The sequence below is a fragment of the Geotrypetes seraphini genome, chromosome 2 (genome assembly GCF_902459505.1).
Source record: "Geotrypetes seraphini chromosome 2, aGeoSer1.1, whole genome shotgun sequence".
NCBI classification, from domain to species: Eukaryota; Metazoa; Chordata; class Amphibia; order Gymnophiona; family Dermophiidae; genus Geotrypetes; species Geotrypetes seraphini.
Window position 1 is genome coordinate 417,976,169 of NC_047085.1, and position 25,558 is coordinate 418,001,726.

Consider the following 25,558-nt stretch of genomic DNA (forward strand, 5'->3'; position numbering starts at 1 on the left):
GTCTTCTTGTAAGTTTGGGCACCTTTGTGGAACTTAGACGCAACTCAAACATCTAAGTTCCCTCTATGAAAGCTTTGATAATAGCTGGGGTACATCCAGGTTGAAGCACGCCCAATTCCCGCCCATAACACACCTCCCAACACGCCCCTTTGCTCTCTAGACACACAGCAGCTTTGCTGCACATCCAGAAAGTTGATTTTGATTATTGGCACTTGGGACGTCCCTGCTATTAGGATGTCCAAGTGCTGACTTAGGCTGGTTTTTGGACGTTTTAAAGTTTTGATTATGAGCCCCTTAGCCTCCATCTAGTCCCTTGTGTTCGGACTGCAAAGGTTTGTTAACTTTGTCATCTAAAGATGAGGCAGTGTTGATCTCTACTTCATGAGTGTTTAAGGTATAAGGGGCCGTTGTGGTAGAACATCCTCCTCATGAGATAAAAGGAACTTATTAACTTAAGATTTGGCTCTTTATCCAGGCATTTGGAGATGGAGTGAGCTGAAGGGGCACTTGTGGATTGAGCCATATGGGTTACAGAGAGGAGTTGCAGAGAGGATGCTGAGATTTTAATTTAGAGATTTTTTGTATTGTAATGTTTTTATTTGTTGTAAAACAGCTTGATGTTGTGCGACTTTTAAGTGGAATACCAATTTAATCAAATCAGATCTTACCTTTTTTCCTTCTTCTTTGACATGAGGATTTATAGTTTTGATAAATGAATAGAACAACTGACGAATTCTGGAATCTCCTACAAATGCAATATGTTTGTTTGCAAGGCATTCTTTTGCTTCACTGCAATTAGAGAAAGCAACATTGATTCCACTAAATAAGCACTCTGCAATCATGCAACTTTCTGTTGAAAAAGCAAAATTAACAGAACATCCTACTTCTGCTGTTTTTCTTAGAGGTCAGCAAAAGAACAGTTACTTACCGTAACAGATGTTATCCAGGGACAGCAGGCAGATATTCTCAACATATGGGTGACGTCATCCACTGAGCCCTGATGTGGACAGCTTCACAAGCAATCTTGCTTGAAAAACTTCAGAAAGTTTGCGACTGCCGCACCGCGCATGTGCAAGTGCCTTCTCGCCTGATGTTCAGATAGCTAGCTAAGAAGCCAACCAAGAGAGGTGTGTGGGTTATGAGAATATCTGCCTGCTGTCCCTGGATAACATCTGTTATGGTAAGTAACTGCTTTATCCCAGGACATCTTATCAAACTATAACTTCTGCTATCTTCTATTACTCCAAACCTTCACATTCAGACTCGTGGCAGAGTGTCAACTTCTATAATGGTATTGCCTTGGGATATCAGACTGTCCCTGGAGCGCTCTGGTTCCTCAGGAGATCGATTCCTCATGTTTCCCAGTCCAGCTTACCTATTACTAATTTGCTTTAATATTTTTAATATCTTTTTTATTTTATACTTTTTCTTTTGTTATATACTTTTTCGATTTTCCTTATAATTTAAATAATTTATTCATTCCAATATATCCCATTTCATTTCAATGCATAATTTGGATTAATAATTTAATAACTTAGCTTTTCAGTTTATGAATCATGCGTCCCCTTTACCAACGTGTTTCGCTCATTCTTTTTCAAGGCTGGGGAACTACTACTATTCATCTCCTTTACATGCCGTCGGCTATCCCAGGACAAGCAGGCAGCATAATCTCAACATATGGGTGACCTCCAAGCTAACCAAAAAGGGATGGTGGGAGTGTTGGCATTTAGGAGAATAAATTTTGTAAAACTGTTTGGCCAAAGTGGCTATCCCATCTGGAAAAGGAATCCAGACAATAATGAGAAGTGAAAGTATGAACCGAGGACCAAGTGGCAGCTTTGCAGATTTCAATAGGAATAGATCTAAGGAAAGCTACAGAAGCTGTCATAGCTCTAACTTTGTGGGCTGTGACTTGACCTTTTAGTTGCAGACCAGCCTGAGCATAGCAAAATGAGAAACAAGTAGCCAACCAATTGGAGATTGATCTCTTGGAAAATGGATGCCCCAACTTATTTGGATCAAAGGAGACAAAAAGTTGAGGAGAAGATCTATGTGAGTCAGTCCGGCTGTCGAAAGACTCATCAGATCCGCTTAACAAGGATGGCGCAGCCAATCCAGAGATTCTACAAATACTGTGCCCTGAAAGCGAGTTTGAGATGGCAAATCCAAGCCATCAACAGCCAGGGGAAAACACTGAAAAAAGAGAAACCAGAGGCGAGAAAAAAAAGCCATGCTGCTACCCCCCTTTTGACTCCCACTCCCTGTGCCCGCCGAAGAAGCTAGGAAGCTTAGAATTTTGAGACAAGGCCATGAGGTCTAGTTCCAGGAGATCTCACTTCCATAAAAAGAGCTGGAACGCCTGAGCCAAAATTCTCAATATCCAAGATGTAGAAGATTTCACTAGTACTAACATTTACACTTTCTAGAGCATACACAGCGCTGTACACTGTAACATACAATAAAAGGGCCATGCACAGATTTCGCGGAGAGAAAGTCTATCCAAACTCTTTTCCTGACCCATAAAATGATCTGCCAACAGAAGAGGAAATGAGGGTCCACCCATTGAAATAGAACCACAACTTTACCCGCCACCTGAGTACATCACCTACTGCCCAGGCTGTAGAAAAATACCCCCATCATAATACTGACTGAAAAGACCTTCAGCGTCATGCCGGAAGAATGGTCTGAAGCTCCAGAAACGGTAGCCTGACCATGCTCCAGAGTAGAAGAATGAACAAGTACTGATTCGCCTCTTAAGATCAGACTCCTGGAGCTGAGGATGGAAGGCACCGAGCCCCCAACCCGAAAGCCCGGGATTATTGGTGGCCATGAGCTAGTCCAGCAAAGACCGAGGCATGCCTTTGAAAAGAGAAATCTCACCGAGCAACCAAATCATACAGAGCGATGCTTAAGGAGCCTCCCAAATAATTGGAGCCCTGAGATACCGGAACAAAAGCGACTGCTGTAGCATTATAATGGGAAAGCAAGCCGAAGTTCCCAGTGGAGTCAGCAACATGGATCCTATAACCTGTACAGAATCCCATACTCTGGGACATGGTGACCAAAGAAGAATGCAAACCTGAGACTGTGACCCATCGCCCTAGTCTCTGGGAAGAAACACATTTCTCTCCTATATGAATAAAAACATCTCTCCAATATACCTATAAATAGTACAGGAGAAAAGAGCGCTGTGCAAATTTGAAGATTCACATCCAAAGAACTGAGGAAAAGAAACCACCCTTTTTGTGTCAGTCAAATGGCCCAATTGGAAGTCGTCCGAATCAAGCAGTCAGTCAAGAAGAAATTAGGTGAATCGCCTTGTAGCGCCAAAACGGCACCACTGCCCACATTTCCTAAAATGTTCGTGAAGCCTTGGGTAGGCGAAATGGCATGTTACAAAACCAAAAGCGCTGCTCCAAGATAGGCAAGCAAACCTAGTGCAGATTCAGAGTCCATAGTGAAAATGTAAATATTCTCCCAGTTTTTCTGCAGAAATGTGTAACCCTGAGAAACTAATTCAGCAGAATGGGATCCAGCCTGCCCAATGCCCCCGTCTTGGGCACCATGCAGTAAGTGGAACAACGTCCCTTAGTTCCTGAAGAACTACAAGAACTGCCCTGAGGACCAGTAACACTTAAAAGGGAAACACAAAACATAGACACTCCAAGAACAAACCGGAAACCTGAGGAGGATGCAAAGTTGCAAGCATCCTGAAAAATGTTCACAGCCCCCTGACCTGACATTATAGCGTCTTCTCCCTCATGAGAAAGCCTGAAGAGTAATTGGAAGAAATCAAGATCCCCTCAGAATGAAGTGCAGAAGGTCAGGGAACGGCAGGATGAGAACTGTAGGATCTGTAAGAAGAAAGAAATTCTCCTAGGAAAAATCAAGTTTCGCAATATAAAGAGGAGTATACTGGAACCATGAAAACAGTACTAATTCCATGCAACATGAGCGAAATACATATGTCCTTTAAAGTGAATACGTACTAGAGGTAATCAAGATGCTGCATCTACTGCCCCATGGAAAACAGCAGCATCCTAACAGGTATCAGACAAAGCTCACATCGCTAATGAGAGCTTCAGGGATGAGGGTAACTGCCACATAGCGCACACTCCTCCGCGGGTTTAATAGAATAGGTAACTGGCACCTGGTTAGAAGGAGATGCACAGCCCTTCCTGTCTGGTCGGGGGGGGGTTCCGTCTAGCATGTGCCTAAAGCTGGCACCGTTCAGCTGGACACCCCTGTCTTACTGAACAGAAAATCTCAACAGGAGAAATAGCATTGCCAGCTCACTGAAGAGAAACCTCAACAGGAGAAAATAAAGTTCCAGTCACAGCCAGAATCCAGGAGCTATTCAAATAGCGACCTTCACCTGCTGGGAGATAGAGCATACTGGAGATACAGGAGGAGTACCAGCCAATAGGACCACCTGTTAATCAGTTTCTCTATCTCCGCCTGCTGGTAGATGTGTGCTATCCCCTTGGTCTCTGGATTCATCTGCTGCTGTTTCTAAGGAAGGGGCTGATCCTGTTAGCAGTAGACTTCTGCCGCCTGCATCTTTTCCCAGGCAGAGGTCCTAACAAGTGGGAATCTCTGAGCACCGAGCCTATAAACAAATACTGAGACAAAATACCTGAAATAATAAAACCCCAGAGCAAAGTAGAAATACTTCTAAATAACCTGCATGCAGAAAACAAAAGGGGGAAGGGGGCAGGAGCAGCTCCAAGGAAAGGAGATGGAGTTGAAAACATGATTGACAATTTTCTGCAAGCAACTTGCGGGTTCAAATACAAAACCTATGATTCAGGACCACTAGACACATTGCACTAGAATATCAGTTGCCAGGTGCCAATTTCTGAGTACCCCAATGACCTGGCACCCAAGAAGTTCCATCCCCGTTAGAGTAACATTTTAGATTTCTGAAGTCACACTTTATGGGCTATATACACATATGTCCAGTTGAGATATCATCATTAAAATAACCATTACTATTCCTTGTTTCAGATTATATTTAATTTCTGAGTAACTATTAGTGTTTATTAGAAAGCTTCTCCAGTTTAGAGACTCCCACCATTCCAAATGTAAATAAATTGAGGCATTATGGTTGTGATTCTCATCAAAACCCAAGTGGGCAGCTCTGCATAACTGCAGCTCACTTTACCAGTCTCCAGAGTAGCAATCCTGTTCATTCAACACACACGCTGGTGGCACCTTACAAACAGATTTATTTAGGGATGAGCTTTCAATGACAAGAGATCCCTTAATCAAATGCAATCTTCATTTTCTTCACTGCTATTAATGGAAGAAAAAAAATGTCATCCCCTTACCTATTCTTATACTTATGCATCATACAGCTGTGCGGTTGCCAGACATTTTCTCCAAGAAATCTGCCACGAGAAAGGAGATACTCACAAGTATCATTATCTAAAATAAAAATAAATTCCATATTAGAATTCTGTACATTAAAAAAAAAAAAAAAAATTCACCCATAGTAATTTACAACCACAACACACAGGAGGCAATTGTAATATTAAATACTATAAGAGATCCACAATAATCAGTACGGACATAATTCTGTGTAGGTCACCAAAATGTGAGTGCTAAGCACTATTCTATGATGGCAACTATGCAGTCAGAGTCCTTTATACAATAACAGTATAAATCCATGTTTACGTGTCAATATTATGCCTGGTCTATGGCAGACATATATACTCACATCTAAATGTTTATTAAAGAAGCTGGATCATCAGCAATGTTTCTTATAATCTAATAAGCTTACATAAGATTACTTACACTTTCATCGCCATTAATCATGTTTCAAATGACTTTAATCTCTTAGATTTCTCAAACAGATTTTATTTCTCTCTTCAAATTCCATACCTATTTAATTATTATAACTAATCTTATCTTTAGCAATGTCAGATGGGAACTACTATCCAACATGTTTCGCCATCAGGCTGAATTCTATTAAGGACATCCTCTTTAACAAAAAACTTCCTTATATACCTTTTTACCACTAAGATTCAAAACAAATTTCAAGCTACAGTTACTATTGAAATTCTAAAATTACTCCTTACCCAAATTTACCAAACAGTGCCATCAAAGTCTTATCCTTAATGCCAAGATAGTGGCAGCATTTTTTACTCCTCCTTATATCCCTCCTCCTTAGAATCCCAGATTCAGGGCAGCCAATCAGATTAGAATAAGGACTGCGTTTCTAAATTCAACCTTGACAGAACTACTGTGGATAGACTGAACATTAAACATGTCAGAAGTGTATGACCCAATAAAATGTACACTGAAACAATCACTTCTCAAATCCACTGCACCACAGTCATCTTAGAGGCTGCGAACCACTTGTTCCTACCAAAGAACAGGACAACGAGGTGATCAGACCTCAAATCATTGAAGGAGGACCTGACAAATGCTCAAAGAATTGAATTGTCCATAATCCTCCTCCTCTTTTAAAACAGAGGATGGTCAAGTTTCTGGAATCCTGTGGATTACAGGACCAGAATCAACATGGATTCGTTAGAGGTAGGTTTTGTCAGACAAATCTGATCAATTTCTTTGACTGGGTGACCAGAGAACTGGATAGAGGATGTGTGCTAGATGTGGTGTATTTAGATTTTAGCTAAGCCTTTGACAGCGTTCCATACAGACGTCTAGTAAATAAACTGAGTGTCCTTGGGATGGGTCCCAAAATGATGGGCTGGGTCAAGAACTGGTTGAGTGGAAGGTGATAGAGGGTAGTGATCAATGGAAATTGCTCTGAGGAAAGGGATGTTACCAGTGGTGTGCCTCAAGCTTCTGTTCTTGGACTTGTTATTTTTAACATTTTTATATACGATATTGCTGAAGGGTTGTCGGGTAAGATTTGCCTCTTTGCAGATGATACCAAAATCTGCAACAGAGTAGACACGCTGGATAGTGTGAATAACATGAAGAAAGACCTGGCGAAGCTTGAAGAATGGTCTGAAATTTGGCAGCTAAAATTTAATGCTAAGAAATGCAAAGTCAGGCATTTCGGCTGCAAAATCCCAAGGGAACGGCACAGTTTAGGGGGTGAAGAACTTATGTGCACGGCAGAAGAGCGGGACTTGGGTGTGATTGTATGTGATGATCTTAAGGTGGCCAAACAGGTTGAAAAGGTGACGGCGAAAACTAGAAGGAAGCTAGGTTGCATTGGGAGAGGTATAGCCAGTAGGAAAAAGGGGGTATTGATGCCCTTGTATAACTTTGGTGAGACCGCATTTAGAATATTGTGTACAATTCTGGAGGCCGCACCTTCAAAAAGATATAAAAAGGATGGAGTCGGTCCAGAGGAAGGCTACTAAAATGGTATGTGATCGTCATCATAAGATGTATGGGGACAGACTTAAAGATCTCAATATGTATACATTGGAGGAAAAGTGGGATAGGGGAGATAAGAGATGTTTAAATATCCATAAATGCGCATGAGTCGAGTCTCTTTCATTTGAAAGGAAACTCTGCAATGAGAGGGAATAGGATGAAGTTAAGAGGTGATATTCTCCGGAGTAATCTAAGGAAATACTTTTTTACAGAAAGCGTGGTAGATGTTTTTGAATTGTATTTAATCTACTTTTGTTTGCCTCCCTTTTTCAAACATATTATTTTATTATAATTAGTACTAATTGTCCTGTTTTTTTTTAATTTTTATTTTAACCTAATTTTTAACTAAATGTAAATTGCACTGGATTTTGCGATCAAATCAAATATTTTAAATAAACTTGAAACTTGATGCATGGAACAGTCTCCCAGAAGACGTGGTGGAGACAGAGACTGTGTCTGAATTCAAGAGGGCTTGGGATAGGCATGTGGAATCTCTCATAGGGAGAGAGATAATGGTTACTGTGGATGGGCAGACTAGATGGGCCATTTGGCCTTTATCTGCCATCATGTTTCTTTGTTTCCTTGAAGGAGGGCATAAACAGGGATTCCTCTCTACAATTCAAACAGCAAAGATTACTGTACTCACAATAAAACAGAGAACTTCAACTATTAACTGGTGGGATGCATTTAAGGCTTCTATTAGAGATGTTACCAGGTACTATATTAAAAAAGGCAAAAAAAAAAAAAAAAACCCACCAAAGAGCAACTTTGGACTCCCTTGACTCAGAAATTAAAACTCTTGAGAACCAATATGTTGCCATGTTCAAATAGTCTATACCACAGTTCTTCAACCGCCGGTCCGTGGACCGGTGCCGGTCCGCAGAAAATTCCTGCCGGTCCGCGCAGGACCGGCGAGATGGACGCCATTAAATTTCCTGCCCCGATGGTGTTCGGAAATCTTCTGTTCCTCCCAGCCTCGGGCGATCAAGACAGGCTGCCGACGTCGGGCATTCCCTCTGTGAGTCTCGCCTATGCGGAAACAGGAAGTTGAAACAAAATAGGCGGGACTCAGAGAGGAAAGATCCCGACGTTGGCAGCCTGTCTTGATCGCTGCCCCTGCCGAGTCGCCAAAGAAGGCCGCAGGGAAAGTGCAGGCAGAGAGGAGATGGTCAGCGTGCATGGGGAGGTCAGCGTGTCGATTGGGGCCATCAGCAGCGTTTGTGCTGAGAGTCTGCCCACGTGCAGGATGCTCGTCTTGGGCGGCAGGGCCTGCGGTGCAAAGTTGTTTTTGCCGGCTTGGGGGGGGGGTCGCGAATGTGCAGGGCACAGCAGGAGTAAGATCATGGGGAGCCTTCAACAGTGGCTGTCTTCTCTCCTAGCAGCTCTGTACTTACCAGGGCAGTGATTCACTTCGGCAACTTCCCCTTTCCTCAGAGGCAGCAACGGACCCAAGGCTGCCTAAGGAAATCACTGCTGCAGGCAAGTACTGAGAGCTACTGGAAGGAGAGGAAGCCACTGTTGGAGGCTGGGAAGCTAATGGATAAAGGGAGAGTTGCTACTGCACCTGGAGGGAGATAGAAAGAGAGATGCTGCTGGGAGGGGAAGAGGGGAAGAGAGCTACTGTTGGATAGGGGGGGAGGAGGGAAGGGAGAAGGAAAAAAGGAAGAAAACAGCTGGCAGGGAGATTAGAGGAGGGAAAGGGGAGAGACAGGAATGAGAAAGTAGAGAGAGATTGATGCTGGAAAGGGGGTCAGCAGAGAAATGAGAGAGGGATAAAGATGCTAGATCTGGTGTAGGAGAGATAAAAATGAAAGAAAGCAGTGAAGCTGGAATGAATGATGTAAAAAGGAGAGAGGAGGCACAGGCTGGATGGAAAGGGGAGAGGGGCATAGAAAGAAGTCAGATACATATGGAAGGGGGAGAGGCCAGACAGTGGATGGAACGGGCAGACGCTGGAAGGAAGAGTGGAAAGAAGATGAAAGCAGAGACCACAAAAGGTAGAAAAAGCACAGTTACTTACCGTAACAGGTGTTATCCAGGGACAGCAGGCATATATTCTCACATGTGGGTGACGTCATCTACGGAGCCCCAGCGCGGACAGCTTTTCAAGCAAACTTGATTGAAGTTTCAAGTTTGCTACACTGCACCACGCATGTGCATGCCTTCTTGCCCACTAGAGGGCGCATCCCCACCTCGTGGTCCTCAGTTCCATAACCAGCAAAGAAGCCATCCCCGGGGAGGAGGGCGGGTTGTGAGAATATATGCCTGCTGTCCCTGGATAACACCTGTTACGGTAAGTAACTGTGCTTTATCCCAGGACAAGCAGGCATGATATTCTCACATGTGGGTGACCTCCAAGCCAACCAAAAAAGGGCAGGTGGGAGGATGGCAATTTAGGAAAACAGGTTACGTAACACCGACTGGCCAAACCGGCCGTCGCTTCTGGACAAAGTGTCCAGACAGTAGTGGGAGGTGAACTTATGAACCGAAGACCAAGTGGCAGCTTTACATATGTCCTCCACAGGAGTAGACCGGAGGAAAGCAACAGAAGCTGCCATAGCCCTGACCTTATGCCCCGTGACTCAACCATGGAGCGTGAGACCAGCCTGAGCGTAGCAAAAAGAAATACAAGCAGCCAACCAATTGGACAAGGTGCGCTTGGAAACAGGATGTCCCAACCGATTAGGATCAAAGGACAAAAACAATTGAGGAACCTTCCGATGAGACTTGGTACGTTGGAGATAAAAGGCCAACGCCCTCTTACAGTCAAGCGTGTGAAGCGCCGCCTCACCAGGATGAGAGTGGGGCTTCGGGAAGAACAATGGACTGATTGAGGTGGAAATCAGACACAACCTTAGGCAAAAATTTAGGATGGGTGCGAAGAACCACCTTGTCATGATGAAACACAGTAAAAGGTGGATCCGCAACCAAAGCCTGCAGCTCACTAATCCGACGAGCGGACGTGAGCGCAAGCAAAAAGACCACCTTCCAAGTGAGAAACTTAAGATGAGATTTGTCGATAGGCTCAAAAGGAGGCCTCATCAGTTGAGCTAAGACCACATTAAGATCCCAAACTACAGGAGGAGGTTTCAGAGGAGGGTGAACATTCACGAGACCCCTCATGAAACGAGTTACCAGAGGATGAAGAGAAAGAGACCGACCCTCGAGATGCCGATGGAATGCCGCAATGGCACTGAGATGCACCCGAATGGAAGTCGTCTTCAGCCCAGACTTAGACAGATGCAACAAATATTCCAGCACCGAAGACACTGGAACTGAACTCAGGTCCAGATGGTACGAGGAACACCAGGATGAAAATCTGGTCCACTTCTGGGAATAACAAAGCCTAGTCGAGACCTTGCGCGAGGCTTCCAAAATCTCCCTCACCGACTGAGAAACAGGAACCGAAGTCAAGGGAAAAGGAACCAAGCAGTCAGATGTAAAGACTGAAGATTGGGATGTAACAGCGAACCCCGACTCTGAGACAGCAGAGAGGGAAAAACAGGCAGAAGCAGAGGTTCCCTGACACTGAGTTCAAGGAGCAGGGAGAACCAGTGCTGTCTGGGCCAACGAGGCGCAATGAGAATCATAGTGGCTCTGGTCGATTTTGAGATGTACCAACGTTCTCAAGATTAGAGGAAAAGGAGGGAACGCATAAAGGAACCTCCCCCCCCCCAGTCGAGAAGGAAGGCATCGGCCTCGAGACGGTCCCGGGAGTACATCCGAGAACAATAGAGGGGCAGTTTGTGAGTCTCCGGGGAGGCAAACAGATCCACCTGAGGAGTCCCCCTGCGATCGAAGACCTCACGCAGAACCCGGGAGTTCAGCGACCACTCGTGCGGCTGGAGAAGACGACTGTGTTTGTCTGCCAGACAGTTCCTCTCTCCCTGAATGTAAACCGCACGTAGGAAGATGTTCTGGGAGACCGCCCATTCCCAAAGGCGCAGGGCTTCCCGGCACAGGGACCAAGAGCTCGTTCCGCCCTGTTTGTTCACATAATACATTCCCACCTGGTTGTCCGTCCGCACGAGGACTACCTGATCGTGTAGCAAGTGGCAGAACGCTCGAGCCACCAGAAAAATGGCCCGAAGCTCCAACACATTGATGTGACAAAGACGGTCCTCTGCCGACCATAGACCCTGAGTCCGCAGACCGTCGAGATGAGCCCCCCACGCGTACTCCGAGGAGTCCGTGGTCAGGACCTTGCGATGCGGAGGAACGAGAAAGAGCAAACCCCCGGAAAGATTGGAAGAGTTGGTCCACCAACGGAGCGAGCGTCTCAAAGAAGGAGTCACCGTTATCGGACAAGAGACTGGGTCGCGATCCTGACGCCACTGCGAGGCCAAGGTCCACTGAGGAAGCCTCAGATGCAAGCGAGCGAACGGAGTAACGTGGACCGTCGATGCCATGTGGCCCAGAAGAACCATCATGCGCTGAGCCGATACTACGGGCATCAGCGAAACCTAGCGACTCAATCGAAGCAGGGCCTCCAACCGAGGGGGGGGGGAGGAACGAACGAAGGCGAACCGTGTCCAGCACGGCTCCGATAAACTGAAGGGATTGAGTCGGGCACAATTGAGACTTGGGAAAGTTCACTTCGAACCCCAGACGTTGAAGGAAGATGATAGTCTGTTGGGTCGCTGAGATAACCCCCTCCCTGGTCGATGCCTTGATCAGCCAATCGTCCAGGTAGGGAAAGACCTGTAGCCCCCGAGATCTCAGGGCTGCAGCGACTACCACCATACACTTCGTGAAGACTCAAGGGGACGAAGCCAGTCCGAAGGGGAGGACCCGATATTGAAGGTGCGACTCCCCCACCTGAAACCGTAAGAACTTGCGGAAGGCGGGATGCACCGGAACATGAGTATATGCTTCTTTCAAGTCCAGGGAGCACATCCAGTCCCCTTCCTCCAAAAGAGGGTACAAAACCGGAAGCGACAACATACGGAACTTCTCCCGGACCAGGAACTTGTTGAGCTTCCGGAGGTCCAAAATGGGCCGTAAGTCCCCGGTCTTCTTTGGGACCAAAAAGTAACGGGAGTAAAACCCCCGCCCCCGCTGGTCGGGGGGTACCGGCTCCACCGCCCGAAGGCTCAACAAGGCCCTGGCTTCCGCGAGGAGTAAAGGAAGCTGGGCTCGATTGCACGGAGAAGCCCCCGGCGGATGTTCCAGCGGCGTGGCTAAGAAATTGAGCGAGTAGCCCTCGGAGACGATCCGGAGCACCCAAGCATCTGAGGTGATCCCGGTCCAGGCCGCATGAAAGGCCCACAGCCGACCCCCGATGGGAAGGGGGTCCGGCGAGAGTGCGGAGGGGGCCCGCCCCCATCCGCACATCACGTCAAAAAGACGGTGCCGGCTTGGACGCCCCCTGCGCCTGAGGTTTTGGTTGGCCCGCTCTACCCTGTTGCAGGGGGCGCTGGGGCGGAGGCCTAGAGAATGCCGGCGTGGACTTCTGCGGGTATCGCCACGGGGGAGGTCTGAATGGCTTCTGCGGCGGGGCCCGAGGTTTAGGACGGACCAAGGAGGCGATGGAGCGCTCATGTTCCAACAGTCGTTTGGTCGCCGCCTCCAGGGACTCGTCGAATAATTCCGATCCAACACACGGTAGATTGGCCAGATGCTCCTGCAAGTTCGGGTCCATATCAACCGTACGGAGCCATGCCAGCCGGCGCATCGCCACTGCAAAGGCGGAGACCCTCGAGGCCAGTTCAAATGCGTCGTAAACTGCGTGGAACAAGTACAGACGCAATTGGGATAAGGTGGCCATGAAAGTAGCAAAACCCTACTTATGGGAATCTGGCATGACCCCATAATAGCGGGGCAAGTCTTTCACCATGTGTCGAAGATAGGAGGAAAAAGTAAAGGCATAATTGAGGACTCTAGTAGCCATCAATGAATTGGAATAGAGGCGGCGACCAAACTTGTCCAGGGTCCGCCCTTCCCGTCCGGGAGGGACGGCCGCCGAGACCTTGGAGGGCTGCGATTTCTTCAGCGCCGACTCGATGAGCAGCGACTGGTGAGGCAGTTGTGCTTTCTCGAAGCCTTACATGGGATGGTCCGGTACTTGGACTCCATCTTAGACGGCACCACTGTGACTGTAAGAGGGGAGTCCAAATTTCTCAGGAAGGTCTGGTGTAGGACCTTATTGAAAGGCAGATGAGGAGTTTCTCTCGGGAGAGAGGGCAAGTCCTGCTCCTCCAAAAACTCCTTCGTATAGTGAGACCCTGCGAGTAAGTCCAGGTCCAAAGCACGTCCCATATCCTGCACGAATTTTGAAAAGGAAGAGGGCTTGGAAGGCGGGGAAGGAGTTCGCGAAACCCGTGCCGCCAAGAAAGAGGGGGAGGCCTCGGGGAATAACGAGGCTCCCTACCAGACCCCGATCCCCAGGAGGCCACACCCAGCGACCTGGAGGGGGTCGGGGATCGCCTATGCCCCGAGGAGCCCTTGGGGGAAGTCCCCGGGGTACGAGGCACCGAGGCACGCCCCCTCCGTCTCGGCGAGGAGTCTCTCGAACCCCTTCCTCGGAGGACCGAAAAAGCCTCGGATTGTCGAGGCGGAGCTCCGAGACACGCAATGTCTCACCCCCGGTCGGCGAGGAGCGACTGTGTCTCCGAGGAGAACCCCGAGAACGCTTGGGCTTCCTCGGCCGGCGCCTCGCCCGAGGCCGACCCGAGGGCGAGGAGCCCCGGGAGGACCTCGATGAAGAGGAAGAGATCCTCCTAACCTGACGCACCTTGTCCCGAGGCCGCACGTCAGGTTGGTCGACTGAGGCCGAGGTCGAGGGCAAGGTCGGGGTCGAGGCCAGGAGGACCCCGGGGGCCGAAGCCGAGGGCACCGAGACCGAGGCCGCCGACGCCGGGGCAGCCAAGGTCGACGCCAGGGCAGCCGAGGCCGAAGCCTGCTGCAGGTGCGAGAGGGCCCCGGACAGCTCCGAGGCAATCAGCGCTCGGAGCAGGTCCTGGAAGACCGGAACCCCCATCATGGCGAGTAGGTCCGGGGCCGTCGGGTGCTCCCTGGAGGGCGACCTCGGTCTCGAGTATTCCCTCGGGGTACCCGACTTCGGCACTCGGGGCGGGGCCGAGGACGACCCACCCGCCGTCGAGGAGCCCGAGGATGGCTTCTTCGCAGATCCTGGAGTCGAGGAGGGAAGCGAAGACTTACCCTGGGCAGGCTTCGTCGAGGTAGCAGGCTTGGACGAAGTCGAAGCGCGCGGCGAGGTCGAGGGACCCGAGGCCGAGGTCAACGCCGGGGCCAAAGCCGAGGCCGACGTCGAGGCCTTCCCCGCCGTGGGGTCCACAGCGAAGAGCTCCGCCATTCGGGCACGGCGACGGCGGAGCGCTCTAGTCTGAAAAGTCGAGCACCTATCACAAGTGTCCGTAGGGTGCTCAGGACCAAGGCAAATCAAGCACCACCGGTGTGGATCGGTAATCGAGAGCAACCGATCACACCGGGAGCACTTTTTAAAACCCGTCAAGGAACGGGACATGAAATCAAAAAAAGGCTGGGAACGAAAGAGGTCCCACGGCTGCGGCTACCGGGAGCCCCCGGAGCCGAAGGAAAGAAATTTTTTTTTTTTTTTTTTTTTTTTACGAAAAACAACCGACAACTAATAAAAACAACAAGACAAGCACAGCGACCGAGCGAATACACTCCGCCGCGGTGTCAGAAGGCAAATTGCTAAGAGCACGATTTCCACAGGGCTTCTGGCTCCGCGGAAAAAACTGAACTGAGGACCACGAGGTGGGGATGCGCCCTCTAGTGGGCAAGAAGGCATGCACATGCGTGGTGCAGTGTAGCAAACTTGAAAATTCAATCAAGTTTGCTTGAAAAGCTGTCCGCGCTGGGGCTCCGTAGATGACGTCACCCACATGTGAGAATATCATGCCTGCTTGTCCTGGGATAAAAATCATTTTATTTCTATTTTGTCATTACAATATATCAGATTTGAAATATATATCCTGCTAGAGACATATCTGGGGACTGCAAAGCCTAACACTATTCCTATCATGTGTGACTGTGCAGTATTCTGTTAGCATGATATTTCTGTGTAACATTCTGTAATAATTTGGCTTGTTCAGTTTTTTGTTTTTTTTTAATTTCTTTATTGATATTTTGAACTTGACAATGTATACATTTGAAAAATCGAAAAAAAAAAAAACAAAAACCGTTCAGTTTTCTTGATAGTAGAGGGGATATATGTGAAGGGGAGGGGAGACAGGGGTTTTGTTGGTCCTTGCTCTGAATATTTATATTTATAAAATGACAATTGTACAAAATATTGTTTTTTTAATACTTTAATAAAATACTTTCAATATAAAATCATAACTGAGGCTTGTGCAGATGGGATCAGCACCTTTACACTGACCTGCACCTTGTTAGAGCTTAAGTTTGTTTTCTGCTAATCCTGTGTTATTGTTTTTACCATTTAGTTTTATGTTACTTCTTGTTTTATTTTAGTTTACCTTCTTCATTGTTCCTCTACCGCCGCGAAGCAGCGGCCCGCCGAACTCCGCCCCCCCGCCAGGTCAGCGCATGCCCTATTTAGTGGGACTCTCTGCGGCGCGCGCCAAAGGAACAATCAAAAGGAGCAGGACCTGCTCCTTTGTTCGCTCCTTCGTGCGCGTTCCAAGTGCGCTTGCTTCTTTAGTTTAATTTTAATGTTTTTAGTCCTTCTTAGCCACACTTACAAGCTACTAGTTTTTAATACTATCGGCACTCCAGTCTTGCTTTTCTACACTCTTAACCCGCACAATAATACTAATTTAGTTTACACTATGTCTACTGCTAACAACAACATTCCAGTACATTGGGGAAATAGACCCATTAGACCTATTTCATATAAACCTACTAAATCCTTTCCACAATCTATCCTTACAATCCAAACTTTACCTTTGGGCTCAAATGACCTTCCAGTATATCTTCTACTTCCTCCTATAGACACTCTTCTCCTAACAGTGAACCCCTAAAAATCGGCCTTATTAACTCAAGATCTATCAGAAACAAACATCACCTACTGAAAGATGTTATCCTCCATCAAGGCCTACAGATCTTATGCATTACAGAAACATGGCTTACAACCGGCGATGAGGCTTTTCTGTCTTATTGTTGCCCTCCCGACTTTGATTATTACTGGAACCATCGCCAGAATCGCAAAGGCGGTGGTGTAGCTATTATTTTTCAAAAAAATTTAGTCAGGATTCGTGATCAATCTATCAATAACACCGCTGTCAAATTTTTACATGTTCAAATTAATCTGAACCCAAAAATTGATCTCCTTTTACTTTATATTCCCCCCCCCCTTTGGACCATACCAAGCTACTCTCTCTTCATAATTTATTATTTGATTTTTGTTCTGCTTCTACTTGCCCCATTATTATGGGGGACTTTAATATTCATTTTGATAATCCTAATAATTCATTTACAACTGACATGTTACATTTCATTAAGACCTTAGATTTGGTAACTCACATTAGGGAACCTACTCATTCTTCAAAGCATACACTTGATATGATTATTACATCCAAATCCCAATTTTTATCCTATTCAGTACCCCTTATTTCCCCTGTACCATGGTCAGACCATTACTTCATCTCTTTCAATTGCCATTACTCACGTCCTATAGAAATAAAAAATCCTTCTGAACCTTTAAAAAATATTACATTTAGAGACCTCTCAAAATTAGAAACTAACGATATTACTCCTTTTTTCAGCTCCTCTAAAATCATCCCTAATTTTGAATCTATTGATGATCTATTACTTTACTGGAATTCCTCATTAGAATCTTTCTTGAATGAAAAAGCTCCTACAATCTCAAAAACTATTCCTTCCCGCAAACTGCGTAACCCATGGTACTCAGATGAATTATCCCTTTTAAAAACACAACTCCGGTCTTTAGAAAGAAAATGGCGTCTATCAAAAACACCCACTAACCTTCAAAGATATAGAGAACAGGCACACTTTTATAAAACAAAAATTAATCAAGCAAAAAAAAACTTTTACTCTAAAAAAATCTTTAAGGCTAAAAATAGCTCGGAATTATTTTCTATTCTCAAATCCATTACTCCAGAGTTTAAAAATAATAACAACAATTCGGAATCTGTTCCCAAAGCTCAAGATTTGGCCGATTATTTTTGTGAGAAAATTGCTCTCATACGAAAAACTTTTGCTATAAACAATCTAGATGAGCCCTTATCCAGTAACTCTTATTCTTCCATACCAATGTCCAAATGTACAAATTTTACAATCCCATCCTTAAAAGACATAGAAGGAGTATTCCAAAGAATTAAAATAAAAAGTTTGCGTTCTGAACTAATCCCCTCATTTTACCTGAAAAAATTTTTTGCTTGCTTTGGCCCCTTCATTCATTCACTCATTAAAAATAGTTTGCTTACAGCCACTGTCCCTACCAACTGGAAAAAAGCTATAGTTACTCCGATACTGAAAAAACATTATCTTAACCGTGAAGATGTATCCAACTATCGCCCAATCTCTAATTTACCCTTCCTAGCAAAACTCACTGAAAAACTGGTTTTCGAACAGCTTTCTGATTTTATCGAATCTACAAACGTATTGCACCCTAATCAAACGGGATTTCGTAAACACCACAATACAGAATACTCTTTGTTAGGCCTTATAACTAATATTCATTATTTTTTAGATCATCACAAATCGGTTTCTCTATTTTCTTTAGACCTATCTGCGGCTTTTGATACTATCGATCACACTCTTTTACTTAATCGTTTGGAATCTTTCGGCATTGGTGGAAAGGTTTTAAATTGGTTTGCTTCTTTTCTTTCTAATCGATCTTCCACGGTCATAATTAAAGATGATCATTCTACTTCTTATTCTTCATCTTTTGGAATTCCCCAGGGATCTATTCTGTCACCTCTTCTATTTAACATCTTTCTTTCTCCTCTGCTTACTATCTGTCAATCTTTGGGCTTTACCTCATTTTCCTATGCTGAAGATATTCAACTTCTTCACTCATTTGACCCCGAAAATGATGAAGAAGTTAAATCAATCAATATCAAACTGGACACAATAAAAAACTGGCTTAGTCTTAATAAATTGTCATTAAACATACAGAAAACTCAATCTATGTTCTTCACTTGGAGAAAAGATATTCTTCCAACTTCTTCATTTGTAATTGATAACACCCCTATTGAATCAGTATCTAAGCTGAAAGTTCTAGGTGTAATTATTGACACTAACCTTTCTTTTCATGATCACATCAAGTCACACTGTTAAGTCCTGTTTCTATAAACTCCGACTGATTCGATCTATCTCAGCTTTCTTAGAACCCAAATCCATCAATATACTTATTCATTCTATGATTATTTCTAGATTAGATTACTGTAACTCTCTATTATTTAATATACCGCAAAAAGAAAAGAAGAGACTTCAAATAATACAAAATACAGCAGTAAAACTTATTCACAAAGCACAAAAATACGACCACGTAACACCATTATTAATTAAGTCTCATTGGTTGCCCATTAATCATCGAATTACCTTTAAAATAGCATTTCTGGTATTTAAAATACTATTATTTAACGAACCGCAATTTTTATCTAGAATGATCACTCCGTATCATTCATCTCAATCTCTTCGATCATCATCTCAAAGTTTATTATCGGTCCCATCCCTAAAAATTGTGGGAACAAGGAGAAATGAAATGTTCTCTGTCTTAGCTCCTCAAACCTGGAATGCTTTACCACTTTATATTAGACAAGAAAAAGACCTTATCTCTTTTAAAAAACTTTTAAAAACATTTTTATTTAATGACGCTTTTAATAACTAAACGACTAAACTAATGTGCTTGTCTTTTAAAATTACTTCCCCCCCTCCTTATGTTTTTACCCTTTTATGTTTTTTCTTGCTTAAAATATTGTAACTTTTCCCTTTTTCCCTTTTATATCATGTTTGTCACTAAGCCACATGTAAAAAGAAACTCTCTAGCACTTTGACTTTTTACTTGTCTCTTAATAACATTTGTTGTCTAACATATTGTCTTAAAATTGTTTTAAAATTTGTTTGTTTCCCTATATTTTGTTTTAATATTGTTCATCGCTTAGAATGTTTTTAATAGGCGATTTATCAAATAAATTTGAACTTGAACTTGAACTTTTGGGGACCAAGCTTGCGGAGACGGGGCGAAAATGTGTTTTTTTATTTCGGTCTTAGTAGTTTGCCGGTCCACAAAATAATTATTTTATTTCTGCCGGTCCACGGGTGTAAAAAGGTTGAAGAACACTGGTCTATACCACTCTCTAAGTGAATGTAGGAAAAAGTACACTTTTATTTACTCTAAATTTGCTTTCCAACAAACTGCTATCATTGGAGCACATTATTATGCTGAGCATAAGGCAGGTAAACTACTTACAAATTATTTGAACTCTTGGTAAATGACAAAAAACACAATATCATCACTGAAAATGTCTGATGTGCCATACTGAAAAATTTTTCAAACTTTTTATGAATCCTTATACGAGGTACGAGCCAAAAGTTCCTGGAATTTATTTATTACAAATTATATTCTTACATAGTACGAGAACTGACAGAATCTCCTTCAAAGTAGTTCTCTGCTGCATTAATACATCGGTCCCAGCGTGATTGTAATGTTTGGAAACATCCCTGGAAAGTCATTTTCATTTTCTGTCATTTCCTTCAGTGTATCCTGTGTTATCCTCAATCTCATCTACCGCCTCAAATCTTTTTCCCTCGAGTTTCATTTTCATTTTTGGGAACAAAAAAAAAATCACAGAGGGCTAAGTCAGGTGAGCAAGGGGGATGGGGAACGACAGTCGTGTTTGTAGAAGTCAAAAACTGACACACAATGAGTGAAGAATGGGCCGGTGCATTGTCGTGATGCAACACCCAAGATTTGTTGCTCTACATGTCAAGATTTGTTGCTCCGTCAAATCTGTTCTCTAAGATACATCAGAACATCATCCCATTCACCGCCTGCCCTTGTGGGACAAATTCCTTGTGAATAAGCCCTTTGATGTAAAAAAAAAAAAAAAAACAAAAAAAAACCCCAAACAGTTCAACATTGTTTTCGCATTGCTCCGGATTTGACGTGCTTTTTTCTGTCTTGGTGAATTTGGTGATTTCTACCAAGACGATTGCTGTTTCGTTTCAGGGTCATAGCCATATACCCATGTTTCATCTCCAGTAATGATCTGAGAAATTAAGTTTGGGTCATTTTCACAATGTTGTTTGAACTGCATACATACCTGAACTCGATGTTCCTTTTGCTCACTTGTCAGGAGACAAGGCACAAATTTTGCTGCAATGTGGCACATTCCCAGTTCATCAGTTAAAATTTTCTGGAAAGTCCCAAATGACAAACCAAGGGTTTCACAAAAGGCCATTAATTGTTAAATGGCGATCTTCGTAGATTTTTTCACAAACTCTTGCCACATTTGCTTTGGTGATCCCAGTTGAAGGGCGTTCGGAGAGTTCATCATCATCCACGAATGTTCTGCCATTTTTAAACCACTTGAACTACTCGCAGGTTTGCAAGTGACCCATAGCTTCATCCCCAAATTCTCTTTTTAACATTTAGTGGGTCTCCGCTGCCATTTTTTCCAGTTTGAAACAAAATTTCACACAAATTCTTTGTTCCTTCAAGTCAATTATAATGCCGATCATGAAACAGCTTCAACACAAGGTACCCGGGGGTGCCTGCCTTTGGGTTGGCTGGCTTGGGACTGGCTGGCTGGCGGGGTTGACTGGGAGCTGGCTGGCTGGCTTGGGGTGGGCTGGCTGGCTTGCTTGGCACTGGCTGGCTTGGAGTTGGCTGGGAGCTAGCTGGCTTTGGGGTGGGTTGGCTGGCTGCCTTGGAGCTGGCTACCTTGGCACTGGCTGGGAGCTGGCTGCCACTAGACGAGCCTTCCATTAGACTTGCCCTGTACCCTGTCCCAGCCTACTACTAGACCACCATTTGGTTCAGAATTTTCCTCCTCTACAGGTGGGTGCGTCTTATGGTCAGGTACGTCTTATGGAGCGAAAAATATGGTAGATCTCAATGGACCCCAGTCAAATCCCTAAGATGTGATTTATCACTGAATGACCTTTGTTGGTCCTGCAATAATAAATTTGGTACAAGATCCTTTATCTGAAATTCCGAACACCAAAAAGCTCTGCAAACCAAAATTTGACACTTCATTATGTTTGAAGGTATTGCTCCAGTCCCATGTTTGTGTTTAAAGTGCTTGAAGTGTTTAATGTTTGCCGTATTTTGACAGTGTGGTGTGCAGTTCATCCTCAATGATTCAGTGGGTGAGGAGGGCACTGTGCAAACTGTTGACTCGAAAGGTTTATGGTACATGCAGCGCCAGGAAGATGGCGCCGGGTAGGTAGTTGGAGAGAGAACCTCCGTCCATGTTTTGCCTTGTTCTGATTTTATTTCCAGTACCTACCCCATCTGGGACTAGTTTTGTTCGTTTATTTACTGCTCGTTCATTTCCGTCCTGAATCCGACGACCAAGGCTGGATTTTCGATTTGTTTTATCGGAGCCGACCGTCAGTTTTAACGAAGGGAAACTCCGGGCAGTTCGGCTGCCTTCCCACACCGTTTCCAGCGGCCCTGCCCATCTACAACCCTCCCAACTGGCAACCTTCGCTTCCCACACCACTCTACCGCCACTGTACCCTGCAATACTCGCGGCTCCGCAGAGGAATCCTGGCAAGGTTACTCTAGCGGCCGAGCAGAATCCACAAGCTGCAACACATGCCCACTGCTTGCCTGGCTGAGGAAGATCTCCTGTCAGCTGCAGTAGATCGCCCAGGAGGTCCCTGGAATCACGTCCCAAAGATCCGGGCAGGAGAAAAGAGCGGAACCGCGCGCCTGGAAGGAACTTTTCAACAAGCCAACGCCCAAGCGCATGGCTGAACATCTCAGAGCCAAGCTCGCCCTCTTCAGCTTGCCGGTGGATATATCTGGCCTATTTCTTGGCAACTGCACTCTCCCCCGACTGTGGTTCTCCTATTCTAGCCTGCACTCGCAGTATGAGACAACATATGGGGTACATAACTTTTAAACTGTTGCCACTGAATCGGATTTAATGCCACCTGATTTACCGCTAACTTAACTATTTTTTTTTTTGGTCAGTTTTTCCAATATTCCCAAGCATAACATCTTGTACAGTAAGATTGTAATTAAGAGCTAAAAAGAAAGCAAAAGGAAAAATATACAGTATGAGAAATATTAACATATTCTCCTTAAAGAAGCAATCTATAGTCCACAATTATTATTATGATCCAAGACTTCAATAATGATCTTAAGAAAATGTAAATGACTAAGGTCGCAGGGAGTAATTAACTATGGGGGTAATAATTTAAAAAAAAGTCTATTCTGTTTGGCCCAGGCGCCTTAGGCCCCACCAGTAGGTGGGGCTTTGGTTAGCCTGGGCCAATCCGGCCCCATTCGTCGGAGGACTGCCTGCCGGACGGACGGGTTTGGCACCCATCTGTCCGGCCAACTTACCTAAAGGTAAGGGGAAGGGGGGGGGGGGGGGTCAGCCGGGGGATCGAGGGTCAGCTGGGAGGGGGGCCAATCGGGGGTTCTGGGGAGGGGGCGGACGTTGGGGGGGAGGGGGGTTCGTCGAGGGCAGGAGGGCCTGAGATCCCTCCTGCCCGTAATGTAGTGGGGGGTGGGGGTAGAGGATCGGCTGGGCCAGGAGGGCTTGGGCTCCCTCCTGGGCCGAATGAGTCGGGGGGGGCAGGATCGGCGGGGCAAGAGGGCTTGGGCTCCCTCTTGCCCCGATGGAGTCGGAGGGGGGCAAGAGGGCTTGGGCTCCCTCTTGCCCCAATATGTCAGGGGTGCTGCAGTTGGCTGGGGCAAGAGGGCTTGGGCTCCCTCTTGCCCCGATGGAGTCGGGTAGTCGGCAGGGCAAGAGGGCTTGGGCTCCCTCTTGCCCCGATGTTGTCGGGAGGGGGGGGGTCGCGGTTTGACATGGCAGGAGGGCTTGGACACCCTCCTGCCTGGATCGTTGTGGGGGGGGATTCTGTAACCGGTGTTGTTTTTGACAGACACCGGTTATAGAATCCAGCTTTTAGGCGAAGGACTGGCTCCTCCTTTGCCTAAAAGCCCTTCTGTTGGACATTTTTGGCTTAGGCGTTTTTTTGTTTCATTATGGCTAAAAAGTGTAGACGTGCTGTGGGGGTACTTTTAGACGTAGTGGAGATTGGGCGTTCAGGCAGAGGAAGGCCATAATCAAAACATGGACGTTTGTTTTGGTTATGGACACTTTCCCTGCTTCTGGGTTGAACGTTTAGGGACTTAGGCCAAAAGGGGACTTAGACGCTTTTTTTGATTTTGCCCCTCCACGTGTCTCAGTTATTACTTCCATTGTTTCACCTTTCTCAAGACGTTTCAAAGCTACAAACTTTGTTAGGTGTGTCGGATCAAAGAAAACATATTTATCTGAACCATAATGAACAATACATTTACAAGGAAATTTAAGAAAAAATTTTCCCCCCACTGAAATTACTCCAGACTTTAATAACAGGAACTGCTTTCTACGTTTTTGAGTCTCTTTGGTTACATCTGCAAAGATCTGTACTTTCTGACCCAGAAACTCTTTAGTTCTATTTTTAAAGAACATCTTCATTATCCAGTTCTTATCTGGCACCAATGCCACAGTCACCAACAATGTTGCCAGTATAACCAATTCACTTATTGAGGTTTCCAATAGTGTAGTAACATCCAATTGTGGTTCCTGTTGTCCCTCATTAGTCAATTGCTGATCCAATTTTCTAACAGGCAAGTAGAATACTTGTGTAAAAGGTGGAATTAATTCCTCTGAAACTGAAAAAATCTCCAGGAAATATTTCTTTAACATTTCCCTGGGGGACACAGAAGAAACCCTAGAGAAATTTAGGAACTGCAAATTGTTGGCATGATGGCCATTTTCAATCATTTCCAGTTTCCGCCTAATATTCATACTATCTTTAATCACAGTTTCTTGTACTTGTTTGACCCCTGTTATTTCGGATTCATTTTTTTGAGACATAATTTTAACTGAGGTCATTTCTAATTGTAATACATTCAGTTCTTGCTCCTGTTTGTCAATTTTTGTTTCCAGCACTTTAATTTGTGGATTCAGTGAATTTCCCAAAGTCCCAGAGAGACTCCATTGTGATTCCGGTGGGTTTTTCAACCATAAAGAAGGAAATCTCAACTCCCAAGTTTGTAGATTTTTCATTCTGTTGTGCCTCCCTCTTCTTCGATGTTCCAGCCGTAGTTTCACTCTCCAGACTCAAAAAGTCTTTCGGTAAATCCGTATCATAGCTCGCAGATGAACAAGCCTTCTGGGTTACAGGGACTGCCTCGTTGGAAGCACCTGGTTCCCGCGGCGAGCTGGTACACCGCGATTGGGGGGGAGTGTCTCTTGTTTCAGGGCTCAGTGTGACCTCTAGCGCAGGGATTCTGGCGGCGTCACTCTGTGCCGCTGAGTCCTACGGGCGATTCCCGGAAGTTATCGACACCCTCTGGAGATGGTTCAAGAGCTGTTCGATAGTGAGGGGAGAAGGATTTTCAGAGCGCCACGAGGCTCCAGCGGCACTTCTCCCTCTCCTCTTAGGCATGAGGAAACTCTCAATCAAAACTGAGCAGGTAAGGTAAAAATTCTAATTCTACCGAACACTCGAGAGATGCTTCCCGATTTCAACCACTCGCGGCCATTTTGGATCCAAATTCTCTCTTATCAACTTAACTATTATTTTAACTGTGGCTTTTGAATCTGATTTGGTGATATCTGATTTACTGATCTACTGCTAATTTAACTTCTAAACTGTTGCCACTGAATCGGATTTAGTGCCACCTGATCTACTGCTAATTTAACTATTAATTTAACTGTTAATTTAACTGTTGATACTGAATCCGATCTAATGCTATCTGACTCACTGCTAATTATTCAATCTAGAAACTGGGAGTAACAGAAACATCAAATAGCCATTAGGTCAAGAAGGAGTCATTCTAATCTGCAAGAATGAATTTCCTACTGATTTTACTAATCTATTTAATATGCGACAACATTAAGGATGTTAAGTCACACCTACACCTACACCTACACAGCTATACCTAACCCATTATCCTGATCTACCCATCAGGCTTATAATTAACCAACAGGAAGACAGAACAAACCACATCAAGGTAATCTCGAGCAACGGAAGACATCAACGTACTCTAAAAAAC

At 45.1% G+C, this 25,558-nt stretch overlaps 1 protein-coding gene across 1 annotated transcript in view; it reads right to left on the reverse strand.

Annotated features, from left to right (window-relative positions):
• CASD1 (CAS1 domain containing 1) overlaps positions 1-25,558 on the reverse strand; it is a 239,267-nt gene that overhangs the window by 205,400 nt on the left and 8,309 nt on the right. Inside the window, exons 2-3 of the mRNA XM_033931105.1 lie at positions 5,331-5,427; positions 669-789 (exon numbers count right to left, since the gene is read on the reverse strand). Coding sequence (XP_033786996.1) covers positions 669-789; positions 5,331-5,427 — 218 coding nt within the window. The remainder of the gene's footprint in view (positions 1-668; positions 790-5,330; positions 5,428-25,558) is intronic.